The 18,533-nt window shown below is 42.9% G+C and overlaps 1 protein-coding gene across 2 annotated transcripts in view; it reads left to right on the plus strand.

Moving 5' to 3' along the window:
• The first annotated feature begins 4,548 nt into the window (after positions 1-4,548).
• Positions 4,549-18,533, plus strand: part of LMCD1 (LIM and cysteine rich domains 1) — a 66,750-nt gene continuing 52,765 nt past the window's right edge. Inside the window, exon 1 of one of the 2 annotated variants that reach the window (XM_032149562.2) lies at positions 4,549-4,706. In XM_032149562.2, the coding sequence (XP_032005453.1) occupies positions 4,665-4,706 (42 nt within the window). In that variant the 5' untranslated portion in view covers positions 4,549-4,664. The remainder of the gene's footprint in view (positions 4,707-18,533) is intronic. The other variant, XM_032149561.2, reaches the window with a different exon arrangement.

Below are 18,533 nucleotides of genomic sequence, written 5' to 3' on the forward strand. Positions count from 1 at the left end.
CTGCTCTGGTCAATATGGTAGCCACCAGCCAGATGTGGTTGATGGTAGCTAGACGGTAGCCACCAGCCAGATGTGGTTATTGAGTATTTGTAACATGGCTAATCTGAAGAGAGGTGTGCTGTAAGGATAAAACACACACCAGATTTCAAAATGAATCACACACATAAAAAAGAGTGTAAACCATCTCAATAATTTTTATATTAATCACAGGTGGGAATGACATTTTAGTTATATTGAGTTTAATAAAATATATAATAACTATTTCACCTGTTTCTTTTTTATTTTTTTTAATATGACTATTAGAAATTGTCAAATTACATACATGGCCTGCATTGTGTTCCGGTGGGAAAGCACTGATGTCTAACCTTCCGCCACTTCCAGGAGAGAACGTAAACTCCTTAGCATGGTTTATGGGGCCCACATGAGCCAGCTCCTGCATGCCTCACCTGAGGCTCCTCATACCATTCTCCCTGTCCCACCACACTGACCTCACGATCCCTCAGACATACCACACTCGCACTCACCTCAGGGTCTCTGCTCTCATGACCCCTTCCTCCTGGAATGTTCTCTCCATGGGGACTGTACTCACAGCTGACTCATTCTCCTTCACTGGGGCTTAGTTCACACACCACCTGCTCAGCCAGACCTTCCTGGACCCCCTAATCTAAAATGACTGTGTCCAGTGAATTTCTCCATTTATTTCCTCCTAGGCACTCACTGCCATCCTTAATTACCTTATCTAAATATCTGTCCACTTGTTTAATGCCTGTCTCCCCTACACACATTAGAATAGAAGCTATATGAGGGGAGGGACATTTCCTGTCTTATTCACTGTTGCATCCTCAGCTCAGGGCCTAATCCATAGTATTTCCCAATTCAATATTTGTTTCTTTAATTAATTTGTTCATGAATGGTAAAAAGAATACAAGACTCAGAGTCAAAAATCCCAGTTAGGACAAGCCCAGTGATAATGATGACAACAACAGCAGCATCTTAATCCAAGTGCTTCCTGTTTTGCTTATAATCAACCATCTGAAATCATTATGGAAACAGTGCAATATAGGTGAAATGGTGCAATCTGAAGTTAAAAACTCTGAATTTAAATTTCAGCTCTGCCACTTGCCAGCTATATGACCTTTGATACAGCCCTGGGACTGTTTGGGATTTCTGTTTTCTCTGAGACTAGTTGTCTTGGAGTTCAAGTAAGATTAGGGCTCTGTCAACCAGGGAGCCCCAGAAGTAGTTATTAGACCAAGATGTTCTCTAAGCAGAAGGACTCTTTTATTTACCTTGATGTTTCCAGCACCTATCAGAGGGCTTGGCTTATGGCAAGTATCCCAAAACTCCTTGATAGATGAATGAATGCTTCTAAGAAGCCCCAGTGCCAAAAAGCAATGACTCTTGGAGAAATCAGATCTCTACTCTTTCAACTTGGAAAAGATATCCAATTTTCTTCCAAAGAGAAGTGAAGAGGACCTCAGAGCTGGAGTGAGACTCAGGTGCAATAACTATATTTCCCTCATTCTCCTGAAAAGTTCCAAGTTGTAATAGTCTGTCCAGGTGTCCGGTTAAGTCTCTGAATATAGGTCCCCTGGAACAAGCGGGTCAAGTGTAAGGTTTAAAGGGTCAAAGTCAGAATCCTCAGCTGGGGAGACAGCAACTTCTAACAGAGAGCAGGGATCCCCTCTCTGCCTACAGCAGGTCTTTTTCCAGAAAGGAGGGAATGAGCCACCCCAAGCAGCAGCTCCTGACACTTGCATTCTGAGAAATTCTGAGAAACAGCTGCAATATCTGCCTTCTTAATTGTACCTGGAGCCAAGGGTAAAAATAAGGAGGGGGAGAGACTCTTGTGGTTGGAGCTATTAATAAATAGTGTTAAAGTTAATAAAATTAGTATTATTTCATGGAACAATGATTTTTCAAGACGGGGCAAGGAGGGTGGCTGGGAAGGGAGCGGCAAATGACTTCACTGGGCAGGCGTTTGCCTGGTTTGAAAAGGATAAAGCTTGCCTTTGTTATATTCCTGGCTTCTGTTCCCATAGATCTAAAATATAAAGGCATCTGGCATGACATCCTGATTTAGCACTATTGTTCCTAGGATTTGCTACTGAAAGGACTATTCATGTGGAAATCTCCTCTCCCAGGTCAGGCTTCTGTTGGCCACTGTTTATTTACATACTGGTTTAACATGCAGCCCACCTTGGAAGTTTGGACAAATGAGGCCAGGTGTGCCATTGCGCCATCTCTCCCTATTCTTACCTTGCCTGCTTACTGCATGGAGGTAGAGAGTAGAAGAAGGTTACCAGAGGTTGGGAAGTGGTGGGCTGGGGTGTGAGGGGATGAAGAGAGCTTGCTTAATGGGAACAAACACAGTCTGATAGCAAGAAAAAGTGCAGTATTCAATAGCACAGTAGGGTGACTATAGTTAACAATAATGAATCGTATACTTCAAAATAGCTAAAACAGGCTAGGTGCGGTGGCTCACTCCTGTAATTCCAGCACTTTGGGATGCCAAGGTAGGAGGATCACTTGAGGTCAGGAGTTCAAGACCAGCCTGGCCAACATGGTGAAACTCTGTCTCTACTAAAAATACAAAAATGAGCCAGGTATGGTGGCTCATGCTTGTAGTCTCAGCTTCTTGGGAAGCCGAGGTGGGAGACTCGCTTGAACCTGGGAGGCAGAGGTCACAGTGAGCCGAGATTGCGCCACTGCACTCCAGCCTGGGCAACAGCACGAGACTCTGTCTCAAAAAAAAAAAAAAAAAAAAAGCTAAAAGTGATTTGACATGTTCCCAATGCAAAGAAATTATAAATGTTCAAGGTGATGGAAATCCTAAACACCCTGATTTGATCATTACACATTGTAAGCATGTATCAAAATACCACATGTACAATCATTACATATCAATAAAAAAATATAAAAGCCAGAACCCAACCCCTATTCATTTGCCAAATATGTACTGTGCCTATACCACATGCTAGGTGCTTGAGGACATAGCTGGGAGCAAACAAGGCAAAAATCAATTATAGCAGAAATCTGTGAAAGAAGAAATAGGTCATCCCTCATCTTGGAAAAGATAAGCCACAGATAGAAAGCCCTTTCCAGGAATGTGTAATAAAAAGTCACAATTCAGGATCCCTGGCCAAGATTTGGGATGACTGGAAATGATGATAAGAACTAAATTGGAGGAGGCTTTCAAGAGGAAAAAGCCTCCAGCAAGAGACAGCCCCACAATGGGAACTGCAGCCTCCCCTTCTCACCGAATCCCTCCTGAATGGTGTACTTCGGGACCACTCTTCAGTCTCTGTGCAACGGAGTTTTATTTTAGCCCACAGGAGCCCTGGTTTTTCTGGCAGGGGGCACTGCAAAGACGGGTTACAGGCCGAACACCTCACAACAGAGACAGCAGTATTCTCTCTAGGATAAAAAGGGCTTGTGTTTAATCCTGTCAGGACAGGGGGGAAATGCCTCTGGGAATCCAAGTCTGCGGAACCGGCTCAGCAGAGAGATGTGGCTTTATAGGCAAACAACATGGCATAGAGAGAGGAACCTGGCCAATTCTGTCTTATAAGAGTAGTTATGTGTTGCAAGGACTCCACATTCCATGGATTTGTGAACTCAGATGGAATCTTGTTTGTCCAGGCCTGCATGACCCCATTTATCTAAAAATTACTAACTTCCTAGTTTATAGTTTACAATCCTGTGCCCCTCCCCCGCCACGCCCCCATGAGCTCTCTCTCTATTACTCTCAGTCTCTCAGGTTAAAGCCTTGCTCAATAATTCAGCTGTGGACCAGTTATTCTCTCTGATTATTTCCTCATCTATCGTCTTACAGTCATAATAATAATAATATCTGAGATAATATGAGCATACAACAAGACAATATGTCCATAGGAGCATCTCTAAGGTCAGGACAGTGATTTCTTGCTCATGGAATAGGAAGGATTTATGTTAAAGCAAGTTACAAGAAAGCAGTTTAATACTTTACAAATGTTAAGTTTAAAAAACTCATAACTCGCTGGAATCTTTTCTCCTCTCTGGATATTGGAGAACTCGCCCAGGTTTGGGAAAAGTTAGCCAGCTCCTGCAAAACACCCCCTCCCTCGGCCCTCCCCGCGCCCCCTACGACCAGGCAGAAAGGGTGGGAAGGGGAGCACAGCTCAGCATTTATTTCTGGATCCAGCTCACTAAAAATACCTCGGCTCTCCTGTTTGATCACTCTCCCTTTTGACCTGAATGGATCGCGGGAGCCGCGCCGCCCGCCCCACCTTCGGCCCGTTGCCCTTTAAAGGAAAAGGGCGTGGGGACGGATTCCTGCCGCTCGAGGGATAGAAGCGAGCTGGGCAGTCGGGGCCGCGGCCATGCTGACGTCAGGGCAGCCGGCGCTCAGCTCCGCTCGCTGCCACAGTGCAGAGACCTCCCGGAGGGAGGGGGACAGCCTTGCGCTGGGATTGGCTGGCTTCGCGCGAGCGCCGGCGCGGAGTGGCTGGCGAGGTTTTAGAGGGAGTCCCGCTCTCCAATTAAAGCGGCCCAGCTGCGCCTGGCTGCGCACAGAGCTCCCTCCCAGGCCCGCGAACTTGGCCATTCAGCCGCCGCTGTCTCCGCTGCGCGCCCTCGCGCCTCTGCCTGAGAAGCCAGGCGCTGTTCCACCCCGCCAGAAGAGGATGGCAAAGGTGGCTAAGGACCTCAACCCAGGAGTTAAAAAGGTGAGCGGAAAGCTGTTTGTATTTACCCAGATTCTTACTTTTTCTTGTTTCCCCTTCCCATCTGTTCGCGGAAACTTCCCAAAAGGTAATGAGAAGGGAACTCTTTAAATTCCAAAACTGGATGGAAAACAAATAGTTGGGAATACATGTTTGAGTTAACAGGCACACACACCCCAAACCCATTGTTGTGTAAAATATTTGCAAAGGGTCTTATGTCTTTGGTGATGCTAGTTAAAATTTAATTAAGGTTTTATATATATATATATAATCTTAAAGTCTGTAAAGGAAAAACCCCTAGCTTCCTCCCTCCCTGTCCTCAGGTGGCTGAAGTAAGGGTTGAGGGCATAGGGCATGTAATATTTACTCAGTCTCCCTTTTGCTATTATCCCAGTGTTTTGTGTGTTTCCCCCAATACACACACACACACACACACACACACAGTTTCTTTAGTTGGTGATGTTGGCAGTGGCAGCAGTTCCAGCATAAGGGAACTGATTTCTGTCCCCAGGGTCTGCACGTTTCCCTTTCAAGAAGGGCTGGCCCGGAGCCCAGAAGGTCACGGGTAAACTCCTGCACAGGAGCCTGCGGCTGTGCCTATAGCTCCAATACCATTTGTCGCTTACCTGAATGCAGCTGGGAGAGGGCACAGGCTGGAGACTTAGAGAATATGTGAACGGGAAGGGAACAGAGAGACAACCTAGGCTTTACAGATGGGGAAACTGAGGCCCGGGGTCACAGAGAGTTGGTTCTAACAGGCTGCTGACTGTAAGGCAAGCCCTAGGCATCCAGTCTCCATCCCTGCCACTTATTAGCTGCACATTATTCACCAAGCCACTTTTCTGAGCCTCAGCTTCCTTGTCTCTGATGTGGGGATGATAGGCCTAACCTCCCTCATGGCAGTGGTAGCAGGGATAATGACACTGTGAGTTAATTTCCCAAAGCAGTAATTGTTAAACTCTGATTTCACAGGATTTAGTCTTGCAGGGCAAGTCTTCCTTAAACATCTGCCATTAACCTGCAGGGTAGAATGAGAGGGGGAAAAAAAAAGACTGTGGGAATCAAACTAAAGACACAAACAGCCACTTAGAGGCACAGCATTCACCATCTAATTTATAGCTGTGCTCTTCTGTAGACAATCTGCCCAGACCCTGTCACAGAGTCCAGTGGATCCTTCTAAATGTGTGTACCAAGTCACATTGAATCTGGGCATTTCTCTGGAATGTATCATGCCTCATTGCATTTGCCAAGCTATTTGCAGAATCAAGTCATTTCCCCTCCTACAGAAATTACCATAACACTTTAGACTCTTAGAAGATACCTATTAATTGCTACATAGTAGTGAGTTATGCATGCAATGCTCTTATTTCTCCATACATTTTTCTGGACTCCTTGAGGGCAAACCTGTCTTGTTCATCGCTGTTCGAAGGTAGCACACCATGCCACACAGCAGGACTCAAAAACCTATGAGTGAGCCATGAGAATATCTGTCCAGCTAAGACCACACTGTTTGCATAGGCTTCATTTCATGCATTATTTTTTAACTTGTAGAATTGATATTTGTGTGTCTGAACTGCCTCCCCAAGTTCAGACACAGAATAGTTCATGGCTAAAGCTGGCAGAGTTCCACTGTCCTCTGGAAAGTGAAATGATTCTGAGTATTTTTAATATAAGCTGGTTGATAGTTACTGTATGAGGTGAGATGAAGTATATGGAGACTCCTCCTCCTCACCGCAGTCCTGTGTTGCCACTTGGAGGAAGCCTTGTTTTTATTTTCCTTTGCATAGGGGAGTGTGATTATCCTGATTAGAGGCGGAACATGTTCTCCTTCTTGTCACCCCCTAGTGCCAACTTCCTTGGCCTGCAAAGGGTTTGTTTTCCATTTAGATCCAATTACAGGCTTAGAGAAAGAATGTGGTGGGTAGAGATGAAAGGGCAGATATTTTTTTTACCTCTTGGGACTGCGACAATCAGGAGGAAGATCACCATTCTGTAGGTTAACCAATGTCTTCAACTCAAAATGTGGAGGGGAGGGAAGAGAGCCGAGAAGCTCCCCTTGCTGAACTGAATGTCACAGAAGTGATTAAGTATTACGTGATATCAGCAACATGCTGAAAAGCTTTTACTGCATATTTATTTTTTAAATCTGCAACAGGGGTGGGGGAGGTTTATAACATTTGGCTTCAGGATGCATAATCACACTTAGACATTTTGAAACAATTTCATAGACTCTTAGAGCTACAAGGGGCCTATTTACAAAATGAGAAATGGTTTAAAATGGCATACAGGCTGTTTCAATTTCCCTACTCCCAAAGGGGTTGGGGCGGGAATCCCCACCAACTGGAAAGTCATAAAAAGATCTTCAGCAGAGAACATAAAATCTAAAAACTGGAGTAGACTTAAAGGTCATCTAACCAACCCCAGACAGGCTGGGGAAAGAGACTCACTAGGGGCCACATACATACATCGTGGCAGAGCTTACAAGTTCCCTAACTTCTCTCTTTCTTTCTAAGTAAAATGCTTCCACTGGCTGCTCTTGAACCATCTTTTTTTTTTCTGTTAGGAAAGAGAAGGTTTCCTAGCACAGACAGTTCCCTGAGAATGGTGAAATCGCCAACATTTCTTGGTAACAAAGGGCCTTGAAGGCCAAATGCCATTTTTGTGGGTGAAACCAATCTCAACTATGGATTTGTTCTTGTTTATTAAGGATGCAAGTTATTAGTGCAGGCTTTGGCTTCAGATCTGGTTTAAGTCCTAGCTCCCCCACTTACTAGCTGTGTGCTCTTCGGCAAGCTAATTGACTTTGAGTCTGTATCCTCACCTCATTTGAAAGTTGAAGAAACAGTAACAGCGTCTACCTCCCAAGGTGGCTGTGATAATTAAGTGAGATGATGTACATAAAAGGCTCAGCATATGAGTACTCAAAGTTAGCCACTGCAGTCCTTGGTGGTGGCGGTACATTTCATTGGGTGCATCGATGCTGAAAGGTATCTTTCGGTGAATGAAGGACACTTTTATTTATAACTGCCCCATCCGAAGAGCACCCAACTTTCATTCAGCTAAACCTAAGCCATTGCTCAGCTTTGACAAGCTAAGACAATGACCAAATGCTGTTGCCTTGATTCTCACCCAACGGATGCAAAATCTGCTTACATGGAACAGTCTTTCGTTCTGAACATGGATTGCCAGTTATTGAGCATTTCACTTTGGAGTTATATAATGTTGGGCCTCAAAGGGGACTTGGAACACCTTACTTTTTAGATAAGGAAACTGAGGCCCAGAGGGATCAAACTCCTTATCAGAAGTTGCAGAGAAAATATACTGAAGCCTGTTAGGCTCTGCAAGAATACAGACCCCTTGACTGTCAAGGAGCCATCTGTAGGAATTTAGAAGGGATTAGAAGAAAGAGAGCTAGGAGCCTGTTCATAGTTGACTGTGCAGTCACCAGTGGGCTGGCTCCACAGGGAGCCAATTAGAAATTCTCACCCCTCAGCACAATGCCCAAGGGGCATTAAATGATGGTACGTCTAAGTCCATTGCCAGGTCCACCTGGATGTCTCTCTCCATGCTTCTCTACATCACATCCCTCTTGGCTTTCCTGTCCTTCAGGCTAGGCCTTCCCTCTGTACTCAGCCCTTCCTGCTTTCACCTCCACTTCCTGCAGCGTGCCAAACTACTGGCACATCACCCGGGTGAGCTGATCCAATGTAAACACGGCTCCTCGAGAATTGTCGTTGGCTCTCTCAATCTTAAAAACATATTAAACTGTCACTTAAAGACTTTAATAGCCAAGACATTGGAGACATGCCCATAGGTGTATAAGCAACTTTGCCCATAATAGAGCCTTATTTTTTAAAAACAGAAATAAATTATCCAAGTCCCTTTTAAGGGCTTTCTAAAAACAGATGCTGAAACCATTACTTTGTAAATTGCAGATTTTTGTCCTAACCTGCAGGTGTGTCTGACTATGTGGAGTTGGGGGCTGACAGTTGACTTTCACCGATGTATCTGCCACTGTGGTAGTGGGAGGCAGGAAAGAGCTTCATCAGATTATCTTCAGGTTTAATCTAAGCCATCTCAGCTCCAAGGCTAGGAATTTGCTCAGAGCTTACCAATACTCCTATGAGTTGGAAAGTGGAAAAATGCCTTTGGCATTCCCCTCTGAGGATGCTTGGTTTGATCCTCTCTTCATGCTAACTGACCAAAAGTGACAAGGATGAAAAAAGAATAGGCTGAATTCAGCAAAGGCTGGGGACTAGGAAGGAGGGGCTGCGCACAGGCTTTTGTGTGTGTCTTTCCTTCCGCCCTTACGCAGGCCACTTCCCAAGAGGAAAAGGTAAAGAGTAGAGAAAGAAGTAAGGGAATAGTTCCTCTCGCAACTCACTAGAGGCGAGAGGGCTCCAGGAGAAGTATTCAATTTGACTTTAGGAAGGCAAATCGTCCTTTTTAGCTTGCACATTCAAAATAGTTTGTGTCTCATAAAGTGGAGATTTGCCATGATAAGTAACAGACCTTGAGAGCTCTTATCTCCCAACCATTCATCCAACACCATTTAAATCTTTATTTTAAGAACAGATTTCTGGCGGGGGCGTGAGTCATTATAATAACTGCAGGCATTTACTGACTGGATGACTTTGGACAGGTCACCTTTCCTAGGAAATGGCAGAATTTGGATGCGAACCAGGGTTCCTTCTGCCTCCAGCCCACTGACCTTTCCTTTAGGCCAGACCATCTCCCAAATAACAAATGATTATGGCAAAATAGGCTTAAAACTTCGTTCCACTGAGAGCAGAATTGTGGAGCAGCTTTTCAGAACATCCAAAACGAAGAGACAGCTGTTGCTCTTGAAGAGCCTTCGTTTAGAAATATCCTCATATCCCCTACCATTTGATAACAGGAAGAGGATTTGGCCAGCAGCTGCTACTGTCTCACCAGGTGCAGGGCCACCAGCCACTTTTGCAGGACTCCTTCAAGATCACAACATTTCCTTAAATCCACATGGAACAATTGGTGTGTCCCAAACCATTGTTGGACGTTTACATATAGCAATAGCATAGATCTGCAGAAGTTCTAGAAAATGCTCTCTATAAAACTTTTATAGAAAGAGTTATATATGAAGTTGAGTCTACTATGTCCACCAAGGCTCCTTTAGTGGCTGAAACACAAATTTAGTATCTAATCCTGTATATTTGATGCAGAAATTGTGTTTTCACAAAAACAGAAGTGATAAATCAATTACAATGCTTTGTGAAACTCCCAAATCAACTCCTAGTCTCATATCTGCTCTTTTGTATGAGAAGCAAACCCTTTTACATTTTTTGCTCAGAAAAGAGAGAGGAGTCTGTTCTTACTTTTATTATCTATTTGGATTCTTGCCTCCCAACAGACTTGTTCTCTCTTAGGACAGGCAAGTTTGGGGCTAGGCAAAAGAGAGGAAGGAAAGACATCTCTAATGGTCCAGAGATGATTGACATTTTCTTGTGTGTTAGCTCTTTAACTTCAAGGACTACCATGCAAAAAATATTAGTGTCCTTTTTTACACATGAGTAAGTTAAGACTAACAGTTTCAAATGACTTGCCTAAGGTCACGTGATGACAGATTAAGAACTCAAACTCGCCTCTCTGACTCCAAAACTTCAGTTCTTTTCACTCTACAAGAAACAGAAGGCATTCATAGAAAGCAGAAATCTGGTGAGGAGGGACTATGATTATTCCTGTGACTTTCATACACAGATCAATTTCTTCCAGCCCACTGAACTCATTGATATCTGGTTCAGCAGCTTCCCAGCATTTGCAAAATGTTGCTAGGCATCTGCGTCTCTTCAATATCTCTTGGTCACCACCAGGAGTGTACTGTCACCTACACCAAATCAGAGCCATTTCTCGGGTATAGAATAAAGACTTTCTTGATTTCTCCTGGTTTTCCAGAAGGCTAATGGACATCTCCCAGCGAAAGACTAGTAGAGGGGAATGCTTATTTTAAAGAATAATACATATTATCCTAATACTCTAAAAATAATCCTAGAGACCTTGTCCCAGAGCTTTCAGGAAACTCTGGCCAGGGAAAAGGTTGGCCTTGACATGTGCATTTCTACATGTCTGGTCAGCCTGACCCATGGCCTACCCAGTAATATATAAATCACGACCAAGCCAAACATGGCCTGGGCCCCCACCAGTACATGCTTTAAAAGGAAACATAATTGCTAAGGGAGAAGAAACAAAGGCTCCATTTGGCAAGTAACTCTACTGAAGGACAAAGGAGTGCCAGTGTCCAACTCAAGGTGGCCATTTCAAATCCACATGCTTTGTGTATAGATTTTGTCTCCTCCTCCTGTTTAAAAAATATTGAATCCTTTGTAAAATTTATCTTTGGAGACAAAGGCTAATGAGCCATTGTCTGAAAGAGCTGAGCAGAATCGTTATCTGCTCATTCAACCCCTTCATGTCACAAATGGGACAGGGGGAGAAATGGCATATCTGAAATTTACAAAGAAAAAAATGGCATATCTGAAATTTACATAAGAAATGGCATATCTGAAATTTATAAACTTACATTTACATGAGTGGTGCCACAACCAAGATACATTGACTCACAGCATCTTTTGTGAATGAAGGAGAAAAGAGTGTCTGCTGTATTCTGTCACTTCCACCCCCAGAGTATCCCAGTTTTGTGTCAGCCTCATACCTTGAAACTCAGAAGTTCAGGTGGACATTTTGGCTGTGAACTTAGCTTTGGCCACAAGGTCCAGAAGCCACTTCGAGGAGCTGTTAAACACACAACATTTGCAAGCACAAAGATCTAGATGTGACCTGCAGCTCTTCAATTTGCCAGGTCTGCAAACTTTGCCAAGTTACTGATCCTCTTTGGACCTCTGGTTCCTCATTTGAGAAAGATAGCTAACTGTAGTTCTGCATTTAAACAACAGTTTAATGAGGTAAAGTGCATAAAGTGCCTGGATACATAATATGCCCTTGATAAACATTTCCTCCTGCTGTTACGGGTATCCGCTCTCATCAGCATGATGCAAAAATCCCATAGGTTATTAAGTATTGGAATGTGGAAGACCAAATTCAGTTTACCTACATCACATGGGGCTTCTAAGCTCTCAGACTGCAGGACCTTCTCTTTGTAGTTAAACTTGGACCTAGCCATAAATATACTCAGGCCACATCACATTGCAAAATCATGAGAATAGCCACAGTTCGTCTTGGGTGTTTGGTTGCTACCCTTTCCATAGCAGCCCTCCCCTGCTCCATTACTGGTCTTTCCCTCCAATGTCTTGCTTATAAGATAGGGCAACAGTCACTCATTTCTTTATATAGCAAATATTTATTTAGCATCTGTTATGTGCCAGCCACTGTGCTAAGTGCTGAATACATGACAATGAATAGGAAAGCTTTGATCCCTGCCAAGTAAACTTGAGTCTGGTAGAATTTATTTTTCATAAGGCAGGAGACAGGCCAAATAATGTCAGTGTTCTGTGAGTCTTTGTGTTCCTTGACCTCTCCCCTCCCCAACACACACACATACCTCTCCTTCCTTTTCCAACCACCCTCAGATTTTCCAGGACACACACCTTCAGAGCCACATCTCAACTCTGGTCATCCCTACAGTGTAACAATAGAATGAGTGTGGTAGGTCTCCCAGTTGTCACATTTTAAACAGGGCCTTTGGGAAGAAACCACCAGTGGCACTGAGTGAAAAGGAGGCTGAGGCAAGGGGGACTATTGGCAGCTCTTAGGTCCCACCAGCAGCCAGTGGTCCCTCAGCCTTCCTACAGCGATACGGAGGTAGACCAGTTGTCTTTGCTCAGCATACGTTTTCAGAGGCAGCTGAATGTTTAGGTTGCATTTTTCATAGTACTGATGTCAGGGACACCAAAGGGCAGGAGCACAGGGAAAGGGCTCTTGGCTGACTAATGACCTCATAAGAAACCTGCCCTTAGAAGAGAGCATCTATTTGGGCTGTATGACTCAGTGGCGTTTCTAGGTACTGATTCATGAGGCTGACCATCGAGGTGACTGACCCATGCAATCTGCTGGCTGAAAGAGGTGAAGGGAAAGTAGATGCCAGCTCTGCCCTCATCCTGGAGGAGAGCCACCCCTCCTACCACGGCACACTGGTGCTCCCCACCCCAACCCTGGCTCGGCCAGCCAGTCTCCTTGTTAAGAGGATCTGACACTAATGTGGGGAGAGGTCAGCATCTGGGGGCTTCTTATTTTAGAGGAAGTATAAGAGAGAGATGTTTTGAAATCTTGTTAGTGAATAGAGGAGAGGCTTTTAACCTAGGGTCTGTAGATAGAATTGAGGGTGTCAGGGAACTTAAATTAGGAAAAGTATTGCATTTTTTATCCCTAACCTATAACTGAAATTTACCATTTCTTTCTACTATGAATAAAGACAAACACCCTAGAAGTTTAGCAGCCCCTATGCCTTTGATACCAATAGAAAGCAGGTATTTTTATATCACATTACAGCTGAGATAGATCCTCATCCTACAATTTATACTCATCCCTGCTCTGAAATGGCCATAATTATACCCACTGCTAGATCATATTCATTAACTTAGTAAAGGCACATCTGTTACTAAGTCACAAATTTGTTTTTATATATTGATGCTATCTCAGTAATGCTGGTTTTCTTTGTATTTTTATCTTATGCATTTAAGACATTGTCCTAAGAAGAGATATTCTCATGTCAGATAGACAAAGAACCTAAAAATTTAAAGACTCTTTCCACATCAAGCTGAGGCATTAGCAGCATTACACACCACACACACACACACAAATATACACATATATGCATAGGTAAACATATATGCACACACATACAGCTGTAGTGGATTGAGGTCTGAGGCTCTTGGAATAAACAAACTCAATTCAAATTCCAACTCTGCCACTCATTTCCTATTACCTAGAGCAAGTCATATTAGTTCTGAGCTTTAGTTTCTTCATCAATAAAAGGGGCCTAAAAGTTATTGTACTCACAACAATCATCTAAGTTCTTGGCACAGTACTTGACATATAAGGAATGTGTGTTAAACACAAGGCATCCTCACCATTAAAAGAGCTAATGAAGGTGAAATGGTAAAGAGAATAAAACCATTACTTTGTTGAAACTTTTTAAACTCACCTTTGATTTGGCCAACTCTAAGAATTTATTTTGTCCAAACCTGTATTACACAAATATTATATACCAGGGACTGAGGTGGGAAATGAAGAAATAAAAGGAAAGGAATTTTAAAATCTGATGGTCTCAGAAAAGGAATAGCCTAATCAAATCATAAAAGAATCATAGCAGTGCCTAAAGACCTTGATTGGGGTACATGTGTGGAACTGAGAGAGATCAGAAGAGGAAATACTTAATCTTACCTGGGGAGGTCAAGAAAGGCTTCCCAAAGAGGGGACATTTGAGCTGAGTGTTGAAAGATAAGGATGAATGAGCTGTTAGCATCAGGCCATAGTCCAGTTTTATGCCTTCTGAATCTGACACCCATATTCTCCATCCTATTTGATTTCCAACTTGGGGAATATCACTCATCTTGGACTATGGAGAAATACATTCCACTGTATTCATCCAGCCACAAATGTACATCTTTTATCTTCTCATCTGAGAACCTGTTCCTCTTCCTCTCAAGCAAAACCCACTGGGGTGGCAGGATAGCAAGGCCTGTCAGGCTGCACGTAGAAAACTTCTCATGATGGTGACTTGAGGCTCTCCCAAGCCCTACAATGGAGTTCCAGCAAACTCCCCCAAGTTGAGTTTGAATTTTTGCAGGAAGATACATGTTTGTGTTTTGACAGCAGAAAAAAAATGTAACCAAAAATATGCAATATATAGAAAGAAAGGAACACACATGTGTGTGCACACACATATATGTCTGTGAGATCCACCACATGGCACATGTGAGCAGGACATGAAAATACCGTTCAGAACGCCACAGCATGTGTGTGCACCCTGAGCTTCACTCTGAAGCCATTTAATAACAAGAGGAAAAGAAATCTCAAGTAAGACTTTTTGATGAACTGTGAGGAAGCAAACCAGCGTTCTGAAACATGGGAACTTGGTTAACAAGATCTGGAATCTTGCATCAAAACAATTTCTTTCACACAGTTCTTACTTCAAATTTCTGACTTGGTCTGAAAATGTGAGTTCCTTCTTGCCATATTCTAGAGCAGGCGATACACTGAAATGAAACACATATGGCTTGGATATCTCAGTGCTGCTAGGATGATTGTCCTTGATTTTTGTCAGTTGTATATGGTACATTAAACAGAGAAAAATAAAATCCCAGATGATTCCCTGGCAATTATCTGAAAAATAACATTATGGTGATCATCCCTGTGTCTGCAAGGACATGAAGAAAGGGCAAGATTTGATGGAAAAGCTTTGTTTTCCTCTAATCTGTCCTCCTACACAGCCAACAGACCTCAATAGCCCATGGGAAAGATACAACCCTGTAATGAGATTCCCAGCTAATTAAAATGGCTGTCATCACCCACCTTGCACATTTCTATGAGCCCAACCCAGAAATGGGACCATCACAGGGGAAATCATCCCATATTTATTTGAATAATGTTTGTACTGTGTATTTCAGCAATTAAAAGTAACTTTTAAGAGGTAGGAAGAAGCTTAGGAATTCTCTAGGTCAACTGCCTTCTTTAACAGATGAGGAAACAGACCCAGCAAAGCCAGATGACTTGCTTGAAGTCACAGAGCTAGTTAGTGGGAGAGGTAGGATTAGAATTCAAGGTACTATATATAGCCTTTCAAGTTCAGAAAGCCTTTTAAAAACTGTGTTGTGTAGAATCACTTCCCCATAAACAAGAGATGAGCTGGGCAGCCAGTTGCTGTCAGAATACCGCTGAGGAACACTCATACCTCCTGAAGATGTCTAATTTTTTTAACTCTTCTAATTATTGAAAAGCTCTTTGTTATTTTGAGCTAAAATTTCTCTCTATGTAACTTCCCCTTATTGGTTTTCTTTATTTCCTTGGCAGATTCAAGGAGGTAATGGCCATTTTTTTCTGAAGTCCCAGTCCCAGTTAACCTACTAAGTCCTACATATTGGTCAGGATGAAGGTCAGAGCATCTGTATTTTGAGTTTCTTCCTACCTTCAAGGAGACCTGGTGTCAGCTCTTAGCTGAGTGAGATGGCCAGCGCACATCCCCCAGGATTTGTCTGGGGATCCATCTTGTTACTTGTGCCAGCTCCTCCACCTGGCTAGGATAGTTCCCTCTCCTGTCCTCACTCAGGTGGGGAAGCCCTTCTGTGCCACCAGCTATCCTGTTTCTTGCAAGAGGATTTTTAATGTGGGAAATCATGGCAAGAAAGAGGTGCCAGGCAGCTTTAAAGCACCAAGAGAAGAACTCCAAACCCATGTCATAAACACTCAAGAAAAATCAGCACTGTTCTACATGCATACATGTAGAACATGACTTTCAAAGAAAAAAGGGAGAGAGGGATGTATACAAAATCAAACAAGGCTAAGGAGGCAAAGAAGAAACGATTGATAAATAGAGGTAATATCCAAAACTTTTAAAAATTATTTGTAAAGTTGTCATCACTTATTACTATATGGAATGCTAGAACAATAACAGGGTAATCAAGTTTTGCATGCTTGTGTCTTTTCCTCTGGAGGCAGTACTCAAGAAATAACTATGAAGGCTGGCCGTTAAAATGAACTTGCTTTCATGAAAAGATACCACTAAGAAAGTGAAAGGCAATCCACAGGAAGAAAATATTTGCAGTATTTATATATACTGATCCCAAGACAAACCCTGGGGGATGTCTGCTGGCCATCTCACTCAGCTAAGAGCTGACACCAAGTCTCCCTGAAGGTGGGAAGAAACCCAAGAAATAGATGCTTTGACCTTCATTTTGAATATTTATGTGTGTGTGTATATATATATTTGTGTATATAGATAGGTGATAGATACATAGATAGATAGATAGATGATAGATAGATAGATAGATAGATAGATAGATAGATAGATAGATAGACAGATCTGGGTTGTATTCAGAATATATAAATAACTTATACAAATCAATTTAAAAATCCAATTTTTAAAAGACAGATGAAGACTTGAATAAGCATGTCACAAAAGAAGATGTCTAAATAGCTGAAACTATAGGAAAACATGTTCAACATCATTATTCATTACAGAAAAACAAAAGCACAATGAGACAGTGTCACATACCCAGCAGAATGGTAAAATTAAGTACCAACAGGACAGAGTGCTGGAGAGGATGAGGAGCAACTGGAACTCACAGACATTGCCAGGGAGAAGATAAAATGATACAGCCACTGTGGAAAGCTGTCTGGTAGTATCTAAAAAGTTAAATATATATCCACTTTGTATTCCAACAATTACACTTCTAGGTATATGTCCAAAAGAAAGGATCACAGATGTTCACAAAAAAATTCGGGGCAAAAATATTTGGAGCCATGTTATTCATTATAGCCCCAAACTGGAAATAATTCAAATCTCCATCAACAGGAGAATAGATAAACCAATCATTTTATATTTATACAACAGAATATTACTTAGTAACAAAAAATCTAATATATGTAACAACATGGGTAATTTTAAACATGTTAGACAGAAAAAGAAACCAGACACAAAAGAATACACACTGTGTAATTTCATATTTACCATATTCGAAAACAGGCAAAACTAATCAACAGTGATAGAAATCAGAATAGCAACCACCTTTATAAGAAGAGGTGTTTATTGAATAGAAAGTGGCCTGAAGGAACTTTCTGGGCCACTGAAAATATTCTACGTGTTTATCTAGATGGTGGTCATATGGGATATACGTATAAAGTAATCGAGCGAATACTGGAGATTGGTGCATTTTTACTGCATGTAAGTTTTCCTTTGCAGTACTGTTAGATAATAATAGAGACAGTACTTGATAAACAGTTGGAAAGTGATATGTATCCAGGCAGCAGATTAATGTGAGGGTAAAGCATGGAAAGTGAGTTCCTGCTGCAGCCCCCTGGAGGTGTCACGTTAAGGGAGAACTTTGTCTCCAGGAGCTGCCACCAGGACCCTTTCAAATCTTGCCATTGAATTTAGCCTGGCATCCAGGTTTCTTTGTGATGGGTCCCTTTTCAGCCACATCTTCCACTACAACATTCTGCTGCCCCAGGCAGACCTGTCACTCATTCCCTGAACATACTTTTCTTCCTTGTGGGTGTGCTGAGAGGGTTTCCTCCTCCACGGTCCCAAATCCCACCCCTTCCTCGGTGCCTTCCTCCATGAAACCATCAGTTCTGACTAAGTTCTCTGTCCTGTGAACTCCTAGTGTGGACTTACTCTCCCGCTGCATGCATGTTTACTTTTCTGAATGGCTCTGAAGCATCTACAGTGGCTGTCTTGCCTGCTTAACTCCCGTACCATCATATCCTGTTTATGCTGAAATTCTCCATGTCATGCTCCTTGAGAACAGAGACCATTCCCTCTTGTCCTTTGGGTGTGCCCTGGAACCCTGGCACATGTTATGGGCTCAGTGATAATAATGGATAGAAAAGGGAGTGGGATGGAATCGGGAAATAGGAGACAGAAGGAAAGGCATCAAAAGAGGTAAGAGCAGCTTTGTTCTCCTTTCTGACAGGGACAAGGAATTCTGAGGGGTTAGAAAGAAGGAGAGACCCTAAGAGCGGAGGATACGAAGACAAAACAGCTGTGGAATAGAGGAGGGGAGACCATTAACCTGTTTAAGCACCCCTCAGTGTGGCCCCTTCCCATTCTGCACCAAGATCAGAACTGGCAAAGTAGGAGTGGGCGGGGGGAGTGGGGAGGAGACTCCCTGGTAGCGTTTA

Source organism: Hylobates moloch, unplaced genomic scaffold, assembly GCF_009828535.3.
Source record: "Hylobates moloch isolate HMO894 unplaced genomic scaffold, HMol_V3 SCAFFOLD_4, whole genome shotgun sequence".
Taxonomy (NCBI): Eukaryota; Metazoa; Chordata; class Mammalia; order Primates; family Hylobatidae; genus Hylobates; species Hylobates moloch.